The following is a 20,885-nucleotide window of genomic DNA, read 5'->3' as shown; positions in this document are numbered from 1 at the left end:
GTAGCACCATTGCTTCTGCACCAGCTTCTGTCTCCAGGTTTCTGCTCTCAGGTTCCTGTCCTGACTTCCTTTGATGATAAACAGTGATGTGGAAATGTAAGTCAAATAAATGCTTCCCTTCCTAAATTGTGTTGATCAATCATAAGTCTAACTAAGACAGCGTCCCTTGTCATCCTTCTGGCAGGTGACTTCCGGGTCTGAGGAGAGTTGAAGATGAAGGAAGATTGCTCGCCCAGTTCTCATGTGCCCATCAGCGACAGCAAGTTCATTCTAAAGTACGTTTGAGTGTGCAGTGTTGGGGTGAAGGGAGCTCTGCAGCCCTCTGTGGCCTTCTCCTGCATGGGGGGCAGGATGTTGGTGCTAGAACTCTTCAGATGTGGCACTGTGCCCTGGGGACAGTGGCCAATCCTTTTGTTGGGGGGCTGCCCCTCTTTGGAGATCATGGAATTCTTTGAGAAATGTATTTGCACAAGAAGGGGGTGACCATGGAGCTCTACAGGGACAGTATTTAATGTGTTGACAGACTAGAATTATTTGAAAACTCTTGCAGTTTAAAAACAATTTAAAAATCCAGTTGTGGGTTTTAATGAAAAAGTATACTTTATTGACATATTTTAACTTTGCTTATTTTTTATTTACTCTGTCTCATAAAAACTTCTTAGAATATTTTCTCTGAACTAAAGAGAAGCATATTGTTATCATACTTATTTATGTGATTTTGTGTGTGTGAGGTGTGTGTGTGTGTGTGTGCATTTGTGTGTGAGTGTGTGTGTGTGTGTGTGTGTGTGTGTGTGTGTTGGGTGGGATGTGCCTGCCACAGCAACTATTTGAAGGTCAGAAACAACCTACAGGAACCACTCCCTTTGTCCACCGTGTGGGTCTCAGGGCTCGAACTCAGATCGCCAGGTTTGGCAGCCATCCTGCCAGCCTGAGAAGCTCTTTTTTAAAAACAGTTTTTTTTTTTAATTTTTATCTTTCATTTTTGAGTCCTGAGCATGAATACTTTCTAAAATTGGGCATGATTAACTTCCCAGACCTGTGCACTTCCCAGTACTTTTGTGTCCAGCCTTTGCACATTTGTGGCACGGGACAAATGCAGCATGGAGTCCTCACGTAGCGCTGCCACTCAGCAGCACATGGTTACCCCTGTTGTTCCCAGTCTCCGCATCATGCACAGAACCTAAGCCCCAGGGTGTCATCATTCTCCTGTGCTGTGAGCGGGGTTGAGGAGGCTGTTTGGAAGGTGATAGAGCAGCAGGGTCCAGCCAGAGACCGTGTCCAGAAAGTCAGAGCACTCTAGCTGATAAATGCCACACACACAGCGTACCAGCCCCCGCTGATTCCATGTTGACAGGCAAGCATCTTGGATGCTAGGTTCAGTAAGTATACCTTGCTACCTTTACCTGCCGTCTTCCCCTTTCCAACCTCTGTGAGATTGAAAACTCACCTGCATGTTTCATACCCCATAACCCCTTAGCCTAGACCTATGGCTCTGCTGATTTTCCTTGTCCTGACCACCCCCTGGACAAAGTCGCTTCCCAGTGTGCTGGGAGAACGTGTTTGAGGAAAGTGGCCTGCTTGGACCCTGTCACCCTCATCCCAGGACTGACCTCTGAACAGTCAAGACAGGGAGCCAGCTGGTAATCCAAGCCACCGAGGTCTCTGGAGGCAGCGGGTAACAGGAGAGCACAGGGAGGTTGTTAGGACTGACTGCCCATAGGCAGTACTGACCATGCATACACACCCTGCAGAGAACATGCATACATGCTCCATAGTGAACATGCACACACATCCTGTAGTGAACATGCCCACATGCCCTGTAGTGAACATGCACACATGCTCTATAGTGAACATGCATACATGCTCCATAGTGAACATGCACACACACCCTGTAGTGAACATGCACTCATGCCCTATAGTGAACATGCACACATGCCCTGTAGTGAACATGCAAACATGCTCTATAGTGAACATGCATACATGCTCCATAGTGAATATGCACACACACCCTGTAGTTAATATGCACTCATGCCCTATAGTGAACATGCACACATGCCCTATAGTGAACATGCACACACACTGTATAGTGAACATGCTCACACACCCTACAGTGAACATGCACACACACCCTACAGTGAACATGCTCACACACCCTACAGTGAACATGCACACACACCCTACAGTGAACATGCACACACACCCTACAGTGAACATGCACACATGTTCTATAGTGAACATGCACACATGCCCTGTAGTGAATATGCACACATGCCCTATAGTGAACATGCACACACACCCTACAGTGAACATGCGTACATACCCTACAGTGAGCATGCATACATACCCTACAGTGAAAATGCACACATGCCCTACAGTGAACATGCTCACATATCTAGTGCTTCCTGTGGGGCGGGAACCTGTCTGGAAATTTTGCTTGTTTCTCAGCACCTTTTCCTCACTGCCCTTCTCACCCAGTTCCTATAAGGGCAGAGATGCAGAGCTGCTGGGAGGGTGATGAAAGGTCAAGTGTCATGGTGGGACAATTGGGTCTCTTGGTTGAGTAGATGTGGTTGACAAAGCTGTACACTACTGCATTTACACATGAAGAGAATGAGGTTCGTGGTATCAATGATGCTTTGCCTGAGGGCGGCTTCTCCACTCACCAAGTGTTCCTGTGTGTCTGTGTCTTTGTAGGTCAGAGCTCTTAAGCCTGCTTAAAACCTACAACTGCTACCACGAGGGCAGGAGCTTCCAGCTAAGACACCGAGAGGTGAGACCTATAACCCTTTTTGCCTCAAAGGCCAGCATCTGTGCTGGCTTTTGTAGATGGCTGGGGTCACCTGCTGTTCCCAGGGTAGTTATGCAGCCTGGCCCTTTCAGTGCCAGTTGGGGAGGCAGGCAAGTAAATGTGGTTAGAGAGGCATTGGTCTTTGACCTGTGCTAGTGAGTGAGGAACTTGTGCCCACCTCAGACTGCTGGCACAAGCACAGGGTGTAATGGGTGGGTCTTGGCTAGGTTTCCCTTCCTCACCCTTGGGTGTTTCTGGGACTGAGATGGTTCTCTGCTGTGGTCTTTATGTCACTGTGACTAAAGAACTGGACGGAAACGTAAATCTTACATATGTGCATGCCCACTCATACGCATGCACACACACACACATCACACACATGTACATATGCATGCATGCACATGTGTGCATGCAAGTGTGCTGTGTGAACACACTGGACAAAAACTTTCCTTTAAGTTTTAGCAAACTTTTCAGGGCATTCTGATAGAAGCTCAAGCTTGAGAAAAATTAACAGACTCCTTTAATCCTGGCATTCCAAAATTGATGCAGGAGGATTACCATGAGTTCATAGCCAGTCTGTGTCACCTAATAAATTTTAAGTCAGCCTGAGCTATATAGAAAGACCCTGAGCTTGGCACTTGGGATTTCCTTCTGTGGAGTAGCTGTGTGGGATAACGCTGGGTAGCTCTGAGGGTGCTGTGAGTTTTTGTGACCACCCAGATGGAAAATAAGTGAACTTTGTGGCTGGCAAAACTCATGCCCGAGAGCCTGTCCGGCAGAGGGCTAACCACAGTAAGGGTCTTGTGTTACTAACTCTAAACCCTTGGGGCAAACTGACTTGATATCCGTGAAACCAGGAAACCCCTTTCAGGACCTTCTGCAGTATTAACAGATACAGTGAGCAGGCAGTCTGAGACCACGTGTGCTTTTTTCAGGGTTAACAACCACCATAGAGGCAAGCCCGCAAGTCCAGAATCTGAGTTCTGGCAGACAGGAATGAGCCCCTGTCATTCATCTACTTAAGCAGTGCAAAAAGTCTCAGACTGCGGTTAGCCATCCAGGATCCCATGTCCCAGGTACTTACTATAGGACAATCCCAGAATGTCCTGTCCTTGGGTGTCACAAGGACAGGCAGGTGGAGGAAGTCACAGTTCCCCGGGGGAAATCTGGACCTCTGGACCACTTTGCCTCTCCTCTATTATCACAGGCCTTCTCCTGCAAAGAGCTTGAGGCTCTCAGAAGTTAAGTCTCTAGTTGTGTTATCTGGGGAGATAAAGCACATGCTAACCTACTAGCCTAGAAAAGGAACCCACGACAGACCAGGACCATACCAGCTTAGTGGTCCAGGAGTATTGGCGAGGGATGACTCAGGAGGAGCAGAAATGACTCAAAAGCAGCTGTTTCACTAAGAAGGCCACCCGAGCATGGGCGGTGACTCATGAAAGTTCCCTTAGGAACTGTATACAACTTATAGGTAGGAAGACTCAACTCTCCTCAGCCGGTCAGAATCCCCTCCCCCAGCAGCTGATATACATATTCACAAATACACACACATATATATATACATACACGCCTATGCATACATATACACATATATATACACATATACACATACATACACACGCACATGCACATGCATGCGTGGTGCACCCACACACATATATACATACACACATATGCATAAATATACACACATATATGCACGTATACACATACACATACACACCTATATACTCATATGTATACATATACACATACATACACACATATACATACACGTATATGCATACATATACACACATATACACATACATACACATATATACTCATATGCATACATATACACACATACACACACACACACACACACACATCCTTGGGGAGGATGCTGGTGAATCTGGAGTTTCCTAGACACGCACAGTTTGTTTGCTTCTGGAATCCCTTGAGCCTCCCCTCTCCCTCCTGGAGAGGATGGTTCAATTCACAGGACTTTGGAGTAAATGAAGCAGGATGCTGTGGTTCCGAAGACGGAGGTTGTTTCCGGCATATGATTTAGAACTCACTGGAGGCAGGAATTGGGTATCACCAACTAGATCTCAGACAGGGGGCAGTTTGTTACTCTTGATCCGTAGGCTATAAGGTACCTTCAACGCTGAGGTGCTCACCACTCGGGCGTGCCCTGGAAGAGACAGACCCTCCCGGTTGTCAGAAGCCTTGCTTGCTGGTAGCAGCTCCGGCCTGACTGTTCAGTTTGGGGACAGACTCCCTCTCTGCCATGTGGGATGCCTGTAGGGAATGAGGTAATCTGTGGGTGGGGCCACACTGTGGGGCAACTGTTTCCCACGGACCTTTCTAAAAGCTAGGGGGAGCAGTCTCGCTGGAGACTGGAGAATGGTGTGCCAGCCCCCGCTACCGTAAACTAGCCTTTGGTAATTTGCTTCTGTCACAATGAAAAGCGTAGAAGAGTCAGTACCTTTTGAAGTTGGCTGTCTTCCGGAAATGCTGATATATAAACCTATTTGGGGTGATCAGAGACTAACTAATCCTACACAGGCTGTCTGATCAGGATTTCCCGACGAGCCTCGATACTAACCATTTAGTGGTTCATAGTCTCCCCCTGGTGGTCATGTGCCACACTGCATTCTGTTTTATTATCTTCTGGATTTCCACTGTGTGAGATACTCTGACCCTTAGAAGGATGGGACTGCCCCCTCTCTTGGGCCTGGAAGATCAGTTAATCCTGAAGTAACCCTCGACCCTTCCATCCTGAGCTCTTTCACAGCTGTTCCCTGGGAGCACAAAGTGTATATTAGACTGCCCTGTGCTCAACAGCTTGGGTACACCGCCTTCCCCAGATCTTTAGTGGACCCCACTGGGTGGAGCCAGGTGTGGCGCGGCGCTGTGGGGCAGAGAACTTTCTCAAGTTGTCACTTAGCACCTTCCACATGGGAGAGTATTTCAGCAAGTTCCCTGACTGTCTTACAGCAGCATGACTTCTGAGTCGGTGTAACAGTCACTAATGCCATGTCACTTGTCAGGTGTCCCCCCCCCCTCCAATTTCATAAAGAGGCTGGGGGTAGCCGCCCACGTAGTCTCCAGCCAGGTACCCCCTCTGCGGTTGGTCAGTCTTCCTATGATGCATGGGGACATTGTGCCTAGGGACTGTCTTAGAGGAAGTCAGTTTGAGGCTACTGAGGGGAGTTGTAACCTCTATCCATAGCCACGTATCCAGATTTCCAACTCCTGTTAAGGGCGAGGGATCGCATTGGTGTCCTGCATTTTACAAATAAGAAAACCAGACAAATCGCTTGTCTGAAATGTTTTCTGTTTGGTGTGTGACTTGCATTCTGATTCTGCGAACACACATGTGAAAGAGGGCATCAAAGTGGTTAAAGTCCTTCTTTTCCGAGACCCTTCCAGCCTGAGTGTTGTCAGCTGACTCCTGCCCATATGAGGTGCTGAGCCTTGAGTCCTGATTCTTTTCCAACCTCCAACACCACACCTACCCCTCTCAGAAAGGAAACCCTCCCATCACCACCCCCGGCCTTCACCCTCTTGCTTGGTAGATACCTCCAGCAGCTGACATCTTCTGGGCCGTGGGGACTCAGTGCTGGTCTGGATTTCCAAAGCCTCAGGGCATCCAGACTTAGCCAGAATAAGGTGGTTGGACAATTGCCTGCTGTGCTCCTTTCTGTAACTGGGCCTAGGTGAAGCTGGTGGGCACATAGATAAGCAGAGATGAGGCCACTAGGCCCAGACTGCAGGCTGCATTCTGTTTCGGCTCTAAGCATGGAAATTCTCTGATACTGCAATGCACAGGCTCCCTGGGTACCTAGGCAACAGTCCATATGAAACAGAGTAGTACATCTGCTGACACCTCATGTCTTTTGTTGGGCCTCTGGAAATATATGTCTAAAGGTAGAGCATAGAGCCAGGCCCTTCCTTGGAAGCCTTTAAGATAGTGTTTTTCAACCTGTGAGTCATGGCCCCTTGCAGGGTTGAAGGACCCTTTCACAGGAGTCCCCTAAGACCATTGGAAAGCATGAAGATTTACATTATGATTCATCACAGCCACAAAATCACAGTTATGAAGTAGCAACAAAAATAATTTTATGGTTGGGGATCACACAGCATGAGGAACTGTATTCAAAGGTCACAACATTAGGACAGTTGAAAGTCTGCCTTATGGGGCTGAGACCCTTCCCTTGCCCCTTTGCCCTTGGTTTCTTGTGAGACTATGGCAGCCACCCTGAACTGTGTACTCTTGCCACTCAGAGTACAGCCCGCATCTCCTTATTAGAGCAATCTGAGAGGTAGTCATTCCGCCTACACTCACTTTAACCGTGATAAAACTAAGGAAGAGAAACTAAGTCACTTCAAGGTCATGGGCCAGCCAGTCACAAACAGACAGTACCAGTCAAGCTGCATTGTGGGAGCTAGACTGTCATCACCGTTTAAAGAATGGGTCTCCCCAGGAATTAATTGCCCAATCCCTGCAGACCAGGAAGTGTCCACCACAGGAGAGAGAAGCTGGGGAGGTCACAGGACCCTCCATGTTCTTTATGAGTTTTTCTGGGGAGGGGTTAGAGTTCATGAATCACTGGGAGATGCAAATAGAGAGTGCCTAGGATGCTGCTGGGGCGAGAGCTGGAGACGGATGCTAAGGCCTGGCAGGGCTTTCTAGAAGTCCAGCTTTTCAGGTTGGAGGTCTGGTGCCTGTGCCCTGGCTTTCTTCCCAGGGAGTACTCAGGTACCCTGGCCTCAGAAGGCCTCCCCGAGTCCTTGCCCATCTGTCTGTGCACACCCCAGTGACCTGAAGAACCGGTCCTGTTGGGTAGATCTCTTCTATCTGTCTGCTGTTCCTGTGACTTTCCAAAGAGCCAGTCCAGAGGGTTGTCAGTGCCGGGAGCGGGCAGTGTGGGCTGTAGGCTGCTGAAGCAAGGAGAACTATCTTCTAGAGACTCGGACTGGTGCCTCTTCTCTCTAGGCCAGGCTGGCCGGCAGGATCTGTTGGGAGGGCTCCAGGCTGTGGCCTTGTCCACCACTGAGGTAGGCTGTGCCAGCTGACAAATACACCTGACATAGTCATCCAGGCTGGGAGAGGCTGGAGGCTCCTGCCCAGGTGCCCCATGCGATAGCTCCTCTGAAGTTTCCCGAATCGTTGGCAAATGGGGCACAGGCAGCAGAAGGCGGGACCTCATTGCTGCTAATAAAGCAAAAACAACCTATTGTCCAAGAGAAAACCAGTGGTGAGGGTCCACCATGCCTGACACCCTCCTACTTACTCCCCCTCATCATAGAAGCTACATGGGGCTTGGGTTCCCAGAAATCTGAGACCAAGGCTCACCCACCACCCCCACCCCCACCCCCACTTATCCTTCCTACTAACACCAAAATAAGCAGCTAACTAAGACTTCATCATTAGTGTGGTTTAAGAATACCCAGATAATTTGGGCTGGAGCGATGGCTCAGCAGTTAAGAGTACCTATTCTTGCAGAGAACCTGAGTTCAGTTCTTAGCACACACATGGTGGCTCAAACCATCTTTAATCAAGTTCCAGGGGATCTGACTGGTATGTGTGTAGTGCATATACTTTAGTGTAGGCAAAATATCCATGCCTATAGAGTAAAATTAATTAAAATTTTCAAACCGAGGAATGAACAGATAAGAGAACCTGGGGTTGTTAATGTGGGGTCGGAGAACACCCTGGTTTCAAACTCATCTCTGCCATTTAAGACCTTCCACAGTGTCCCCTCTCTAAACCTCTAATTACCCGTCTGAAAAGCAGGGTTATAAACAGCCCACTGGCAGGGATATTATGGGGAATTCCTGGAATCAGAGCTTTGACATTACAGCTCTCCTGTAAGCACAAAATCCTTGGATAAACACCTTATTATAGTGGTCAACAGCACACACTATCCAGTAGCCAGGCCGTGGAAGCTCAGGATGGGAAGTGCTCTCAGAGATTAACTAGTCCCCGTGTTTTAAAAGCATCAAACCAAAGGGCAACTGCTCTTCTTACCTGTAAGTCAGCAGTCAGGGTGGCAGGAAGTCTAGAAGAGTAAAGATTGTCTGATCCAAAGGCAGCACCCAGAGAAGGACAATCACAGCCGGGTCTCTAGCTCTTGGTCACTGGGGAGAGGACAATCAAGACGATGTGCTATGGTTTCTCCCCCTGCGCTGTCTGGCAAATCCAACAATCGCTGCTGCTTTTAAACGGTTCCTCCAGTCATCAATCACTGTCAGGAAAAGCTCAAAATAGCAGCGCTTCAGAAGGTTCTCAGAGGAAAGCACAGAGGGTGGGGCTTGGCCCAGATGCCAGCCTGGAATGTGTGTATGTGCCTGCAGGAGGTTGGGAAATATTTACACCGTAGGGTGAGGTGTGGGGCGGCCACCACGCCTTGACTTAGACAGCTTCACTAGGGATAGAAACCAAAGCCAGCTTAGGGGTTGCTGGGAGAGCCTGGGAACAGCATAGGACCCTCACAGGCTTCCGCCAATGTCTGGTATAACACAGTATTTTCTACTATGGATGACACTAGCCCCTGTGATCCCATGACACACCAGCCTTGTACTAATTTTTGCTGAGTCCCAGGCCTGCACTTATGACTGTGATAACACATGAGCCTTGCAGGGTGAAGGACATTCCCTTACACAGGCACCAGGGCAGCCCAACCGTTGGTCTGGCTTCTCTCATAACACCTCAGATGCGATGCTTTCAAGAGGAAATTTGCTTACCCATTGTTGGCCAGACATGTGCAGCGACTGTAAATACTGCAGACAAATCGCCACCTAGGAAGCCTGTTTCCCAGTGAGGAGGATGATCCAGTCAGCAGTGGGCAGGGGCAGTGACTCGGTACTCATGATGGCTGCAAGGAAGGGTGCCGAAAGGCTGTAGAGCAGCGTCATAGCTGCTACTACAGGTGAGACTGTCAGAAATATCTTCTCTACAGGTGACATTGGTGCAGAGATCTAAAAACGCTGGAGCAGTACATACATGCAAAGGCCCTATGACGACAATGTGCTGGGCACACTCGGGGAACAATGGGAGCCTATGTGCATGGTCCAGGTCAGGGGCCCAGAAGATGTCAAAGCAATGGCAGGGCACTGCAGGTCTGAGTAAGGAGCTGCTGTGTGGCTTTTGCCAGTTGCCATGCTCGAGCTAATGGCGGGCTGTGAGGAACCAGGGAACTCTAGGGGTGATACCAACAAAGCGGCAGCTGAAGGCAAGGTGGACAACCCTGGGAAGGAACCAGCAGTGAGTTTCTCAGTCCTCAGAGCCTCTGATCATCTACCCTCAGAAGCAGGAGGAAGAGGAGTTTCAGAGGGAACAGTATACTCAGATCTGATACATGAGAGATGGACAGAGGGCACAGAGCGCTGCTGGTCCCGCATCTGTGCATTCCAAGGGTGGTGTTAGTGCCTTGGGTAAAGGCACGGGAGATACTGAACAATGCTTAAGTCAGGCGGCAATTCCCCACTTACACCTGAATGATCCCACTAGACTCCAGCTTTTGGCCTGACTGTTAAGGCAAACACTACAGGGCCATATCAAGAAGCTGTGTGTGGTTTTGATAACCTTAGACTATTCTCTCTGTGGGCAGTGAGGTGTTTGAAACTAGATATGACTGTTAGCTGACCATGGGAACCACACCTTGAGTGGGACTGAGGCCATATTCACGTGAAGAAGTTCTCCTGGTATCCCTGTTCTCATGGAGACGTTCCATGACAACGAAGAGAGAGTAGACTGCGGGGTGGGGGGGTGGTGCTGTATAATTTCACTTAAGTGCGGTGTGGAATTCAAAACAAATCAAATTCATAGAAGCAGAAAGAAGAATGGTGCCTATCAAGAGTGGTGGGGAGGAAAGAGAAGTGGGGATCACAGTTCTTCAAGCTGAATGAATCTTAGAGATCCACTGGGAAGTGCCCACTGCAAATCCACCTCACTGTGCGTTTAAGTAGTCATTAGGCATGGGAGGCTTCAGACTCACTTAGCCCCTCAGCACTGTGCCTGAGAATCACTCGGTAGCAGAGGAAGGAACTAATCACAGACTTTGCTTAGGCCTCCTGCTCCGTGGGTTAGGCGGCCCGACTGAACTCTTAATTAGGACCCACGCATCCCCAGCATCCGTTGTGCTCACAAACATCTTCAGCATGCTGTTAGTCATCGTGCATCGTAGTCAGCCGGCCCGTCCATGGTGGCGTCACCATCCAAGATGCAAATAGAGACAGAAAGAGGTTAGTTATGGTTACCGTGGTAGCCGGATGCAGACTATCACTGAATAAATACCTAAAGAGAAGAGAGGATAAGAGAAAAGAGGTGGGGGGGGGAGTAGGAGTGTGTGGGGGGGACTCGTATATTAAATGTTCTTGGCCTAAAGCATATAAGCAAATAAACTACTGGGTGAGATACCCATGGGAGAGTGAGGCTGGAGTCTCTGGAGAGCTGCCAGAGGTTCAGGTAGGTCTCTGGCAATACAGTTGCTCATGGAGTAACCATTAGGGTACAGAGAACCTAGAGGGTCCCATGGAGACGGAAGCTGGAAATACATTGGAGACAAAGAGCCAAGGACAGAAGGAGTTTGAGACAGAGTCAGGTGGGTGCCTGTAGGATGGAATGCTTGAATTAGGGTTGGGTAGCAGTTGTTTCATTTGTAGACTTAAGGAAGTCAGAGCAGGTTGAGGGTCCAGTATAAAAACAGCATGAAATACTCATGATAGACCATGAATGTCCAGAGTGAGCTGAGCCAGTCGGTACTACCGCTGTCTGGATGTGTGGAGAGAAGGACCTGGGGCATAGCAGAGACAGTAGGATGTCCAGTAGAACCTGGTGGCAGTGGGATTCTTTGTCCCAGTGCAGTTTGAGTCAAGGAACCTAGCCCAGCACAGGAGGCAGGCATGCTTCCCCAGGCTGTGCTTCCTCCCGGCAGTGTGGACGTGCCTGCCAGACACTTGCAGTGTCCTGGGGGACACCTGACTCAGCAGCTCCATGCTGGCCCCAGCTCTGACCTTGGCCAGGCCTGCACTTAGCAGCGGAAAGAACGCTTCATGCATCCTCGTGCAGGCCCCTGCCCTCATGCACTGAAGCATGTACACACTGCTCGCTCTTCCCCGGGAGGACGGGTGGAGCGGAGGGCCTGAGCATCATGTTCCTGAGCAGGCCACAGAGAGGAAGGACAGAAACCTTGAGGGAAACTGCTGTTTTGAAGAGACTGACCTGTGTTGGTCCCACAGGAAGAAGGGACTCTGATCATCGAAGGACTCCTCAACATCGCCTGGGGACTTAGACGGCCCATCCGGCTCCAGATGCAGGATGATCGGGAACGAGTGCACCTGCCTTCTGCCACATGGGTGCCTGAGCGGCTCAGTTACCTCCAGTGAGTGCCTGGCAGGGGGAGCAGAGCCAGAGGCCTCTGCGATGTCTATTATCACGAGCACCACACGATACACCTCATTATATGTGGAGTATCCTGAGCCTTGGGGTAGACACCTCACTGGGGCTTAGGCATGGAGCACAGATCACACCCCTCTCTCGTTCAGTGGCTACCTCAATCCTTTCTAGCCTTACCCACCCCAACACACAATCTTACTTAGGGCACCCTCCCTAGTGATGATTATATGACCTTTGACCCTCCTCCAGGAGAATAGTTTCATGATCCCAACGCCTGCTTTATGGTGCTGGGGACTGAACCCAGGGCTAAGTGCTGTACCAATGAGCTGCGTCCTCAGCCCACGGGGATCTCCTTGAAAGGGAATTTTAGGGATTCACCCAAATTCATCTTCCTGCTGCTACTGTTTTACATCAGTGACAGATTCTGTTTGCATCAGTTTACCAGAATTTTAAGATCTGATTTATTTTACCATCACGGCAAAGGCAGTTAGTTCTTCAGAAGCAAACATTCCGAATTTTGTCCTTGGCCAGATATGCAGATAAGATGGGCATGGGGATGAAAGTATGCCCGAGATTACAACACTCAGTAAACTGAAGGTGGGGAAGGAATTCTGAGTTTGAACCCAGGCTCAGCTTACATACTGAGGCACTATTTTTAAAGCATTATATATGGAGGAGCTGGAGAGATGGATCAATAGTTATTAGCACGTGCTGTTCTGACCTGTCCCCAGGCTGCCCCTTTCTCACTCCCTAGTCCCTCTACCAAATGCTACTTCCTCTCATTACTCCTTCTCCTTTACTGTCTTCTCTGGCTTGGGGTGGAGATCAGTCCTGCCAAGAGGGCTGAAGATTTGATCCCAAGGGTAACCTTGCCTGACTCCGTAGACCCACAAGCTCTTTCGCTGCACAGCTGTGCAGGCACTAACATGACTGAGCGCACCTCCCAGGATCGCACGGATACAGGCTTTGCACTTGGTCTGTGGTGCCTCTCAGAACAGTTACTCATTTGAAAGGACAGCACCCACTCCTTCCAGATGCTATGGGGAGCTTTCTATTATGCTGATAAAATTCGCCACACTCTGCCTCTGGGATCCTCACCCATGGTGTCCTGCCTGGTAAAGCAGAGCGGCTTTTTTCTCTGTCCCAGCCACTTGAGCATTGTGCTTCTCTGTTTTCAGAAAGGACGCTTCACCCCAGGACAGCAAGGTCCCTGCTGAGGAGCCTAGCACTCAACCTGCAAATAAGGGAGAGGTTTCCAGAGATGGCTCAGGTAAGCAAAGCCTTGGAGACCCCAGCCTGCTTTGGGTGATGTACACAGTCTCCAAAGAACAGCCACAGGGAGTCGCAGGAATGGCTGCTTCCGTCTCATGAGAGAGCCTCGCTAAGCACCTGCACAGGAGGAAACCGGGTCCACACATTCTTCTTCATTCCTTTATGGAAAAGAAGGCAGAGGCTTATAGAAGTGTTACCTTAGGTTCCTGGCCTGAATCTTCTGAAATGGGCTTTGATATAAAAAGGAAGTGGACTCAATGGAGGGCGCTGTTCTCTTTCATCCCAAGCCTCTAGAACCTCATCCTTGCATTCTGCTCTGAGATCAGGCATCATTCGCCTGTGTTTTTTGTACCCTTTCCTTAGCACCTGGTGAAGGACCTGTCCCTGTGTGAGTGCTCAGAGGACATGGGTGACCACATACCTCAGTGGCAACCATGAGAGGCACTGTGGTGCCAACACAACTGCTGCCCAGCATCCAAACCAGCATCAGCCTGGTTCTGCCATTTCTACAGTATGTCATGGCTATAGGACTCCAGGGAGCCACAACATCCAACAGACAGTGCCACTGCTGGAGCCATGACCATCCCCTACCCTCCACCTTCTCATCTATTTATTTCTGCAGGACCCCTGCAGGAAGAAGAGGAGGAGGTCCCGCAGCTTATGCGGACAAAGAGTGATGCCAGCTGTATAATCCAGAGGAGGTGCAAATCCCGGGCACCGGGCGAGGCCCAGAAGATTCGACGGCACCGGTTCTCCATCAATGGGCACTTTTATAACCACAAGGTGAAGTCCCTCTGCCCTTTCCTGGGCTCTGAAGCTGGAGCAGGGCTTATTCCCCAGCACAGAGGAGCAGGCCCCTAACATTCAGCATCTGTCCCATTCCTCCATTAGACTTCAAGATAACTGCTGTTGCCCTATACGGAAAGCTCAAGAGAGTGACAGGCTCTTCCCCAATGCCACGGCCATATAACATTCCCATGCACAGCCGAGCTTCCCACACACAACCACTACCCACCCATTCTCTAAGGTGTATGGATTCAGAGCAAGAAAGCCCTAAGTAGACAATAATGCCAAGTGTATCTTGAATTGGCCCATTCTTGTGAGGCTCCCTTTCAGGGTCATGGGAACATCATGTACACAGCTGCAGCTCTAGCTGGGTAATTACACTTGCTTGCTAAGGTGTGCCTAGAGAACCTGGGGATTTCTGAGTTCCCAGCACGTCTCCTTTTGTACCAGAGTGCATTGTACTGACCTTAGGGAAAGATCACCTTCCCCAATTACATCATCCCATTAACAAGTGAGCTAAAAAGGACAAGTTGATTGTTACTATAAATGGAGTGAGTAGCAGTCTGGGTGTGGCCCTGCCTGGAGCTGGAGTGCATGGTGACAGGCCACATCCTGCCCTGCTGGGGAATGGAGAGGGGACCTTCCAACTGGAACTGTTGCCTTTCTAAAAGAGTGATTCATAGGAAGGAAGCCTGGACTGCAGAGAGTCTTTAACCAGAACAAAAATGCCATTTTTCACCTTGTACTTCTATACACAATGTTCTTAGAAGTTGGGGTACAGATTCCCTAAGCCATAAACAATGAAAATTACTAATTCTAGGTACTGACGTTTTTGGTAGGGGTACTTGTTCTAGGTTTTATTCCTGACTACTGTCCACTAGTACTTCATGCTATCATTTCCCTAAACTGTTATGACTAACAGCATGGGTTTTGTTCCCAGACCCTTCTAATTCTTGGAGGTGTCCATGCTGCTTTGTCCTGACTACTCAGATCCAGATGTGATTCACTGGGATAAGAAAGTAAACCAACGACTTTTGTCTCTACTTGGTTGGTACCATGTCCAAGGCAGGCTTTGTGCAGAACAAACAGCCTTGTTGACAAGAATGTTCCCCTCCTTGAAGTACCTGATGAGCTTCCCATGTTTCTTTGGCACTAAAGCAGTGGTTCTTGGCCTATGGATCACAGCCTCTTCAGGGGGAGGTCAAATGTCCCTTTCATAGGAGGTCACCCTAGACTATCGGAAAACACATATATTTACATTACAATTCATAATAGTGCAAAATTGGTGCTGTAAAGTAGCCACAAAATCACTTTATGGTTGAGGAAATGTATTAAAGGGTCTCAGCATTAGGAAGGATGAGAACCACTGTCCTAAAGGCTCATTTGCTGTACAGCCTGTGGCCTGGAGTGCTTGTGGGTCTCAGGTAGAGTAAGCAGGCCCAGTGCAGCGGGGTCAGTTTTGTTTGCTGGAAGGCACCAGCTTTAAGGGAGTAGGAAGCACACGAAGAAGCACTGTCCTTTCCTGATGGCTGACCCTAAGGAGGTATTTAACCTCCCAACTGAGGTTTCCTTTCTCAGGAAATAGGAACAGTTGTAGGTCCTCTAGAGGGCCACTGTGAGAATCAAGAGTACATGTCAGATGCTCCCCACATTCAGTGTCTGGTTAGAGTGCTTATAGCAGCCTTCCCAAGCCTCAGACAGTGTCCTGGGTAATTTTTCTCCACAGAAGCTGTCTGACTGGCAGTCTACTTGTGTCCCTGATGAGCTTATTCTAATTGAAAACCTAAGGTGGAAATAGATGTAGCACCCAAGTCACAGTGCATCTGGGCTCAGAAGCACGCACGGTCCCCTGGAGAGTTCTGATTGCTTCTCCAGATGATTATGTGGCTAACCAGGAGCTGTACACACTGTCGCTGCCCGGGATGGAGAGTAGCATTGTATTCTATTCAATGGTGGTGGGCGGGAGGATCCAGATTTAGTTTGAGATATGATTTGAGGAATATGTATATTTTTTGCATTGTCTTAAAGTAAAAAAGAATGATGAGTCACACCACCATAAATTAGGGGCAAGATACTTGCAAAAAAAAATGCAACATGCTTCCCATGCAAAAAATTATAAATAAACCAAGCATGGTAACAAAGCAAGGTGATCCTGTTTTGAGGCAGCCTAAGCTGTGCAAGAGGTTCAAGGTCACAGAGTGAGGCCTTATCTGAAGATAAAAAAAGAGAGCTGGCGCTGTTCTTCATGGTGGAGGAGTACTCGTAGGTACTTAGCATGTACAAGGCCCTGTGCTCAATTTCCAGGACCACAAAAGAGTAAAAATTATCTGCTTGGCACGGTGATACTAAATTGTCATTCTAGCCTTCAGGAGGTCAGGCAAGAAGGTCTTGAGGTTCAAACCAGCATGGTCTGTATGGTTACAACTTGTCTCAAAATGTATGCATGAATATTTAAATTAGTAATTGTGAAGAGACCCATGTAGCGGGAGCACCACATGTTTGTCGGGGGTCTTGGCATCACGAGTGTTTAAGAGTGAGTGGAGATGCCACAGGAAGCCTTATATGTTCTCTAAAAGGGGGTTCTGACAATGGCAGACAGGCCTGATACTCTTCTTCGAGGTTGTTTCTGATCCATCAGGTCTCTTTGGGAGTAAAAGACGTAGGAAGACCAAGGTGGGACTGTATGAAGCTGGGCCAGACCACATTTTGTTATTTGGAGTATTTTAAATGTAGTACTATAGGGAATGATATGGAGAATATGTTAGAAGGTGAGAGGGAGGGGCCTGTTGGCAAATGCCATCGTGTGACTGGAGGCCTCTGCTTGGATAGCACTTGGGGAAGTGGGTAGATCTGAAAGCTTTGAGCCTAAGTTCACAGGTGTTTGTTGATGCCGACGCTGTCGGTAGGAAGAGTGATGGAGAGCCCCGTGTCCTACCCCAGTGAATTACTGCTAGGGTTCTGGTTTCCAAGATCCAGTGAGCTGCTATTGATGGATGTGTACAGTGTTAAGCTTCTTCCTCAGAGTAATAGCTCTTTGAGTGTTCCCAGGACTAGGAACAAACATCATGGTGATGGGTTTGCAGGATTGGGAAGGGACAGGTATTCTAAGAAGTAGTCTCCCACTGTTTGGGTCTGCTCAGAACTTTAACATTAGCTATGTCTCCTGTGGGCCTGCCCTGAGCTATCCATCTGCCCTACAGACCTCGGTGTTCACGCCTGCCTATGGGTCTGTGACCAACGTCCGGGTTAACAGCACTATGACCACCCAGCAGGTACTCACCCTGCTGCTAAACAAGTTCCGGGTAAGTGTGACCTCAGGGAGCAGCCTTGCCAAGAGGCTGGTGCTTGGATAGAGTGGAAGGACTGAGGGTTCCTGGATTGGCTGACTTGGCTCTGGGGGAAAAGCTGATATGCCGGTGTCCCTGGGATTCTAGGCAAGGAAGGGTGGGAGGTTGGTCTTTTCTCTTTTGCTAAAGTTGCTGTGGTCTGATTTCTTGTGCCTGCCTATGTAGGTAGAAGATGGCCCCAGTGAGTTCGCACTCTACACCGTCCATGAGTCTGGGGGTAAGTGCTAGCTTCCGGTGTTCACGTGGCAAGCATGACGTGCCACCCCTTCTTCTTCCCCACACTTCCTCTCCACCATCAAACTTGGTTCCGTTCTGAGAACCCCTCTAAAACAGTGTAGGAAGAACTCTGTCCAGACTCTTCTCATTAGTGGATCATTATGTAGCTCAGTTAGGAAAGTAGGACTTGTGTGCCAGTGGCTGCAACCTGGATCTGCCATGGATCCCTTGGCAGCCCATGGGCAGCTCCTTGTTGCTAAGCATCTCCTGTGTTCCCAAGTCTGTGGTCCCCTCTGTCTACCCTGCTCCTATTTTCTCTGTGCCAAGCCTTTATTAAATGATAGATAGGGCAGGGCAGTTATTTTTCCTCTGCTACCGCTCATTGGATGGGCCTACAAAGTACATGAACCAAATGCGGGTCTACAAGAGGAAAGAAGCTTGTTAATGGGTCATCACACGTAACCATGGCAGTTCCCAGAGATGACTCACTCAAAGGAATGCCCAGAATTCCTTTGCCATAGCAAGGAAGTCAACTTTTAGAGAGGTGAGAAGATGAAGGTGGCTGGGGGGCGAAGGGCCCTTTGAGTCAGGATGGTGACCAAGTATCAGTGGCTAATGGAAGACGAGGACAGTTTTTAGCAGCATTCACTGTGTGGGTTCCTCTGTTGCTGCCTCTGGGCTAACAAGGGTCAAGAGTTGGGGCTGGTGATTAACTTCTGTCCTGACAGTATCTAACGTCTGACAGTAGATGTGAGTGAGGCCTCAACAGATTGATGTCTTGCTGCTAGGCAAGTGAGGAAGGCATCTGCTTCTTCTCACTAGCGTCAATCCTGAGTGCAGAGAGCCGAGCTAGGGTGGCCAGCTCTGCTGCCCTTCAGTGGAATCATATATCTCCCCAGATGCAGATCCACAGAGGTCTGAGAAAGATTGTCTGAATACATCCCTTTTATCATACTCCTGTCCTGAATAAACATATACATACATACCTACATACACACACACACACACACACACACACACACACACACACACACACACACACATGGATAGGTGAGCAATCCTAACATCCCATGAATTTTGTAAATTTCTATTTCAGAGCAGACAAAATTGAAAGATTGTGAGTACCCACTGATATCCAGAATCCTGCATGGGCCCTGTGAGAAAATTGTCAAGATCTTCTTGATGGAAGCTGACTTGAGTGAGGAAGTGCCCCATGATGTGAGTGGGGCTGGAGCTGAAAGCCTGTTCCACAGGGAGGGACTGGAAGGCAAGGCTTGAAGAGGATCATGACCAATTTCCTCAGGCAGTGTGTCCTAGATGCCCACAGCTGTCAGTTGTGGGGACAGAAGGAACTGGGGTCCCAGGAGAACCCAGCCCTGCCCCTTTCTTTCAGTGGCATATGCGTTTGTTATCACATTAAGGACTCACAAAGGGGCCCTTGACTAGGGCCAACACAAGGGTAGAGGTGTTGAGTCTCAATGATAACACTATACACATACATCCAGCCCCTAAACAAAAGGGCCCATAGAATAGGGGTCTCCAAGAAGACCTTGTGGCTGACTCCCTCAGCTTCCCAGGGCTGGGACAGCTTCATTTCATTGTTGAGCACAATGGTATTCAGACTCCCCCACCCATGCCAAGAGCATTCAGGGTGACAAAGACACAGACTTGAATGCTTTTCCTAATATTCAGCTCAACGGCGTTTCCTCCCATGGCTAATGGTTGCTTTGAGATAAGAGCAGTCCCCCATTCTCCCAGCACACAGAGTAAAGTAATGCCAGCAGCAGGGCTGGGAAGAGAGGCAGCTCCTGTGGGTGCAGGACGTAGGCTTGGACCACTGTGGACAACACACCCCAGGCTTCTCATCTAAAGCACATGTTGATGTTCTTGGGTTTTCTAGGTTGCCCAGTACATTAAGTTCGAAATGCCAGTTCTGGACAGCTTTGTTGAAAAATTAAAAGAAGAGGAGGAGAGAGAAATAATCAAACTGACCATGAAGTAAGCATTACCCTTTGGCCAGACACGGTTCTGGCCATTAGAGGACATCTGAGGGGCATTCCTCTGTCCAAGCAGGCAGGTTTCTCCCTTCTGTAGATACCAAGTACAGTGGGGGAGGCCTGCTGACCTTGGCCTCCAGTAGTGCCCTCCTACACCACTGTTCAGTACTGATAGCAAGCTAGGGTGTTAGCCTTCTGATGTAGAGCATGCACCCATCCAGGCTGGACCTCTTCTCCAGCATAAGACAAAGGGAAGGAGCCTGGTGAGCCCTGGGTTGGCTTTCTAGTTCTGCTAATAACCAAGCTCACAAGCTCTCAAGGAAAAACAGTCACAGAGAGTCTGCTGGATACAACCTCAGCCTGGTCCAAGGCCTTACTACAGGTAGGAAGTTTGAGCCCAGTGGGAAGCAGTGACTGTTAACATTTAATCTCTGACTGCTGTTTGAGGGAGCAAGGGTCACCAGCAGCAGGGCAGGCTATATGACATTATGATGCTTTGAGTCCCAGTGATCTGTTTGTGCTTCAGAGATGTATGAAGATCATTCAGGAAGGCTGGGCAGGGGAGATCAAGCTGCTCTCTCTACTCTGAGAGCCTGGAATAGGGACTGGCTTGGATTCTGGCTTCACGCTAATGATCCCTAGAAAGCCACAGGCTTCCTTCTGTGCAACTGGGCCTCACTCAGATTCAGCAGAGACTCTAGAGTGTCCTGTCAATCCACCACATCACTATAGGGTTTTAAAGACAGCAGAGACCTGGGAATCACCTGGCCAATAGATTCAGGTTGGGAAGAGCAATCGGAAACCCAGGCTAAGGATGCAGCTTGGGTTATTTGCATGGCCCTGGCTCAGACATTGTCTCTTGAAACCTGATCTATAGCCCTGATCTGCATCCCAGCACATCCCTGTCCCTACTAGAGAGTCTGGAATAGAACTGCCAGCATTTTTATTTGAAATTCTGCACAATCCGCTGCCCTTTTGAGCCTCTTTGGTGAAGGACAGAGGTGGTAGCTGCTGGTCAGCCAGCTGGGAGCAGTGCTCTCCCTGCTCCCCTCTCTCTCTGCTCTCACCTCCCTGGCCCTTCAGCCTTA

At 49.1% G+C, this 20,885-nt stretch overlaps 2 protein-coding genes across 7 annotated transcripts in view; one reads left to right on the top strand and one right to left on the bottom strand.

Moving 5' to 3' along the window:
- Rassf4 (Ras association domain family member 4) overlaps positions 1-20,885 on the top strand; it is a 35,220-nt gene that overhangs the window by 12,872 nt on the left and 1,463 nt on the right. For 2 of the 4 annotated variants that reach the window (XM_017592701.3, NM_001024275.2), the window contains exons 2-10: positions 185-275; positions 2,695-2,770; positions 12,023-12,165; positions 13,358-13,449; positions 14,074-14,234; positions 17,438-17,539; positions 17,750-17,801; positions 18,897-19,018; positions 19,701-19,798. In XM_017592701.3, coding sequence (XP_017448190.1) covers positions 214-275; positions 2,695-2,770; positions 12,023-12,165; positions 13,358-13,449; positions 14,074-14,234; positions 17,438-17,539; positions 17,750-17,801; positions 18,897-19,018; positions 19,701-19,798 — 908 coding nt within the window. In that variant the 5' untranslated portion in view covers positions 185-213. Of the gene's footprint in view, positions 1-184; positions 276-2,694; positions 2,771-10,852; positions 11,027-12,022; positions 12,166-13,357; positions 13,450-14,073; positions 14,235-17,437; positions 17,540-17,749; positions 17,802-18,896; positions 19,019-19,700; positions 19,799-20,885 lie in introns of those variants that run through there. The other 2 variants (XM_039107862.2, XM_039107863.2) reach the window with 2 other exon arrangements.
- Depp1 (DEPP autophagy regulator 1) lies at positions 6,877-9,227 on the bottom strand. 3 transcript variants are annotated; one of them, XM_006237197.5, is made up of 2 exons: positions 8,811-9,227; positions 6,877-8,013 (listed from the first exon to the last, which is right to left on the bottom strand). In XM_006237197.5, exon 2 carries the CDS (start codon positions 7,987-7,989, stop codon positions 7,372-7,374), a length of 618 nt encoding a protein of 205 aa, XP_006237259.1. In that variant the 5' UTR covers positions 7,990-8,013; positions 8,811-9,227; the 3' UTR covers positions 6,877-7,371. The 3 variants fall into 3 exon arrangements, with proteins under 3 accessions (XP_006237259.1, XP_006237258.1, NP_001019505.2); XM_006237196.5 differs by having other exon boundaries at positions 6,877-7,994; positions 8,811-9,223; NM_001024334.2 differs by having other exon boundaries at positions 6,877-7,991; positions 8,811-8,961.

The sequence above is a fragment of the Rattus norvegicus genome, chromosome 4, assembly GCF_036323735.1.
Source record: "Rattus norvegicus strain BN/NHsdMcwi chromosome 4, GRCr8, whole genome shotgun sequence".
NCBI classification, from domain to species: Eukaryota; Metazoa; Chordata; class Mammalia; order Rodentia; family Muridae; genus Rattus; species Rattus norvegicus.
The sequence above is the reverse complement of the archived record's forward strand: the minus strand, read 5'-3'. Positions and strand labels throughout refer to the sequence as shown.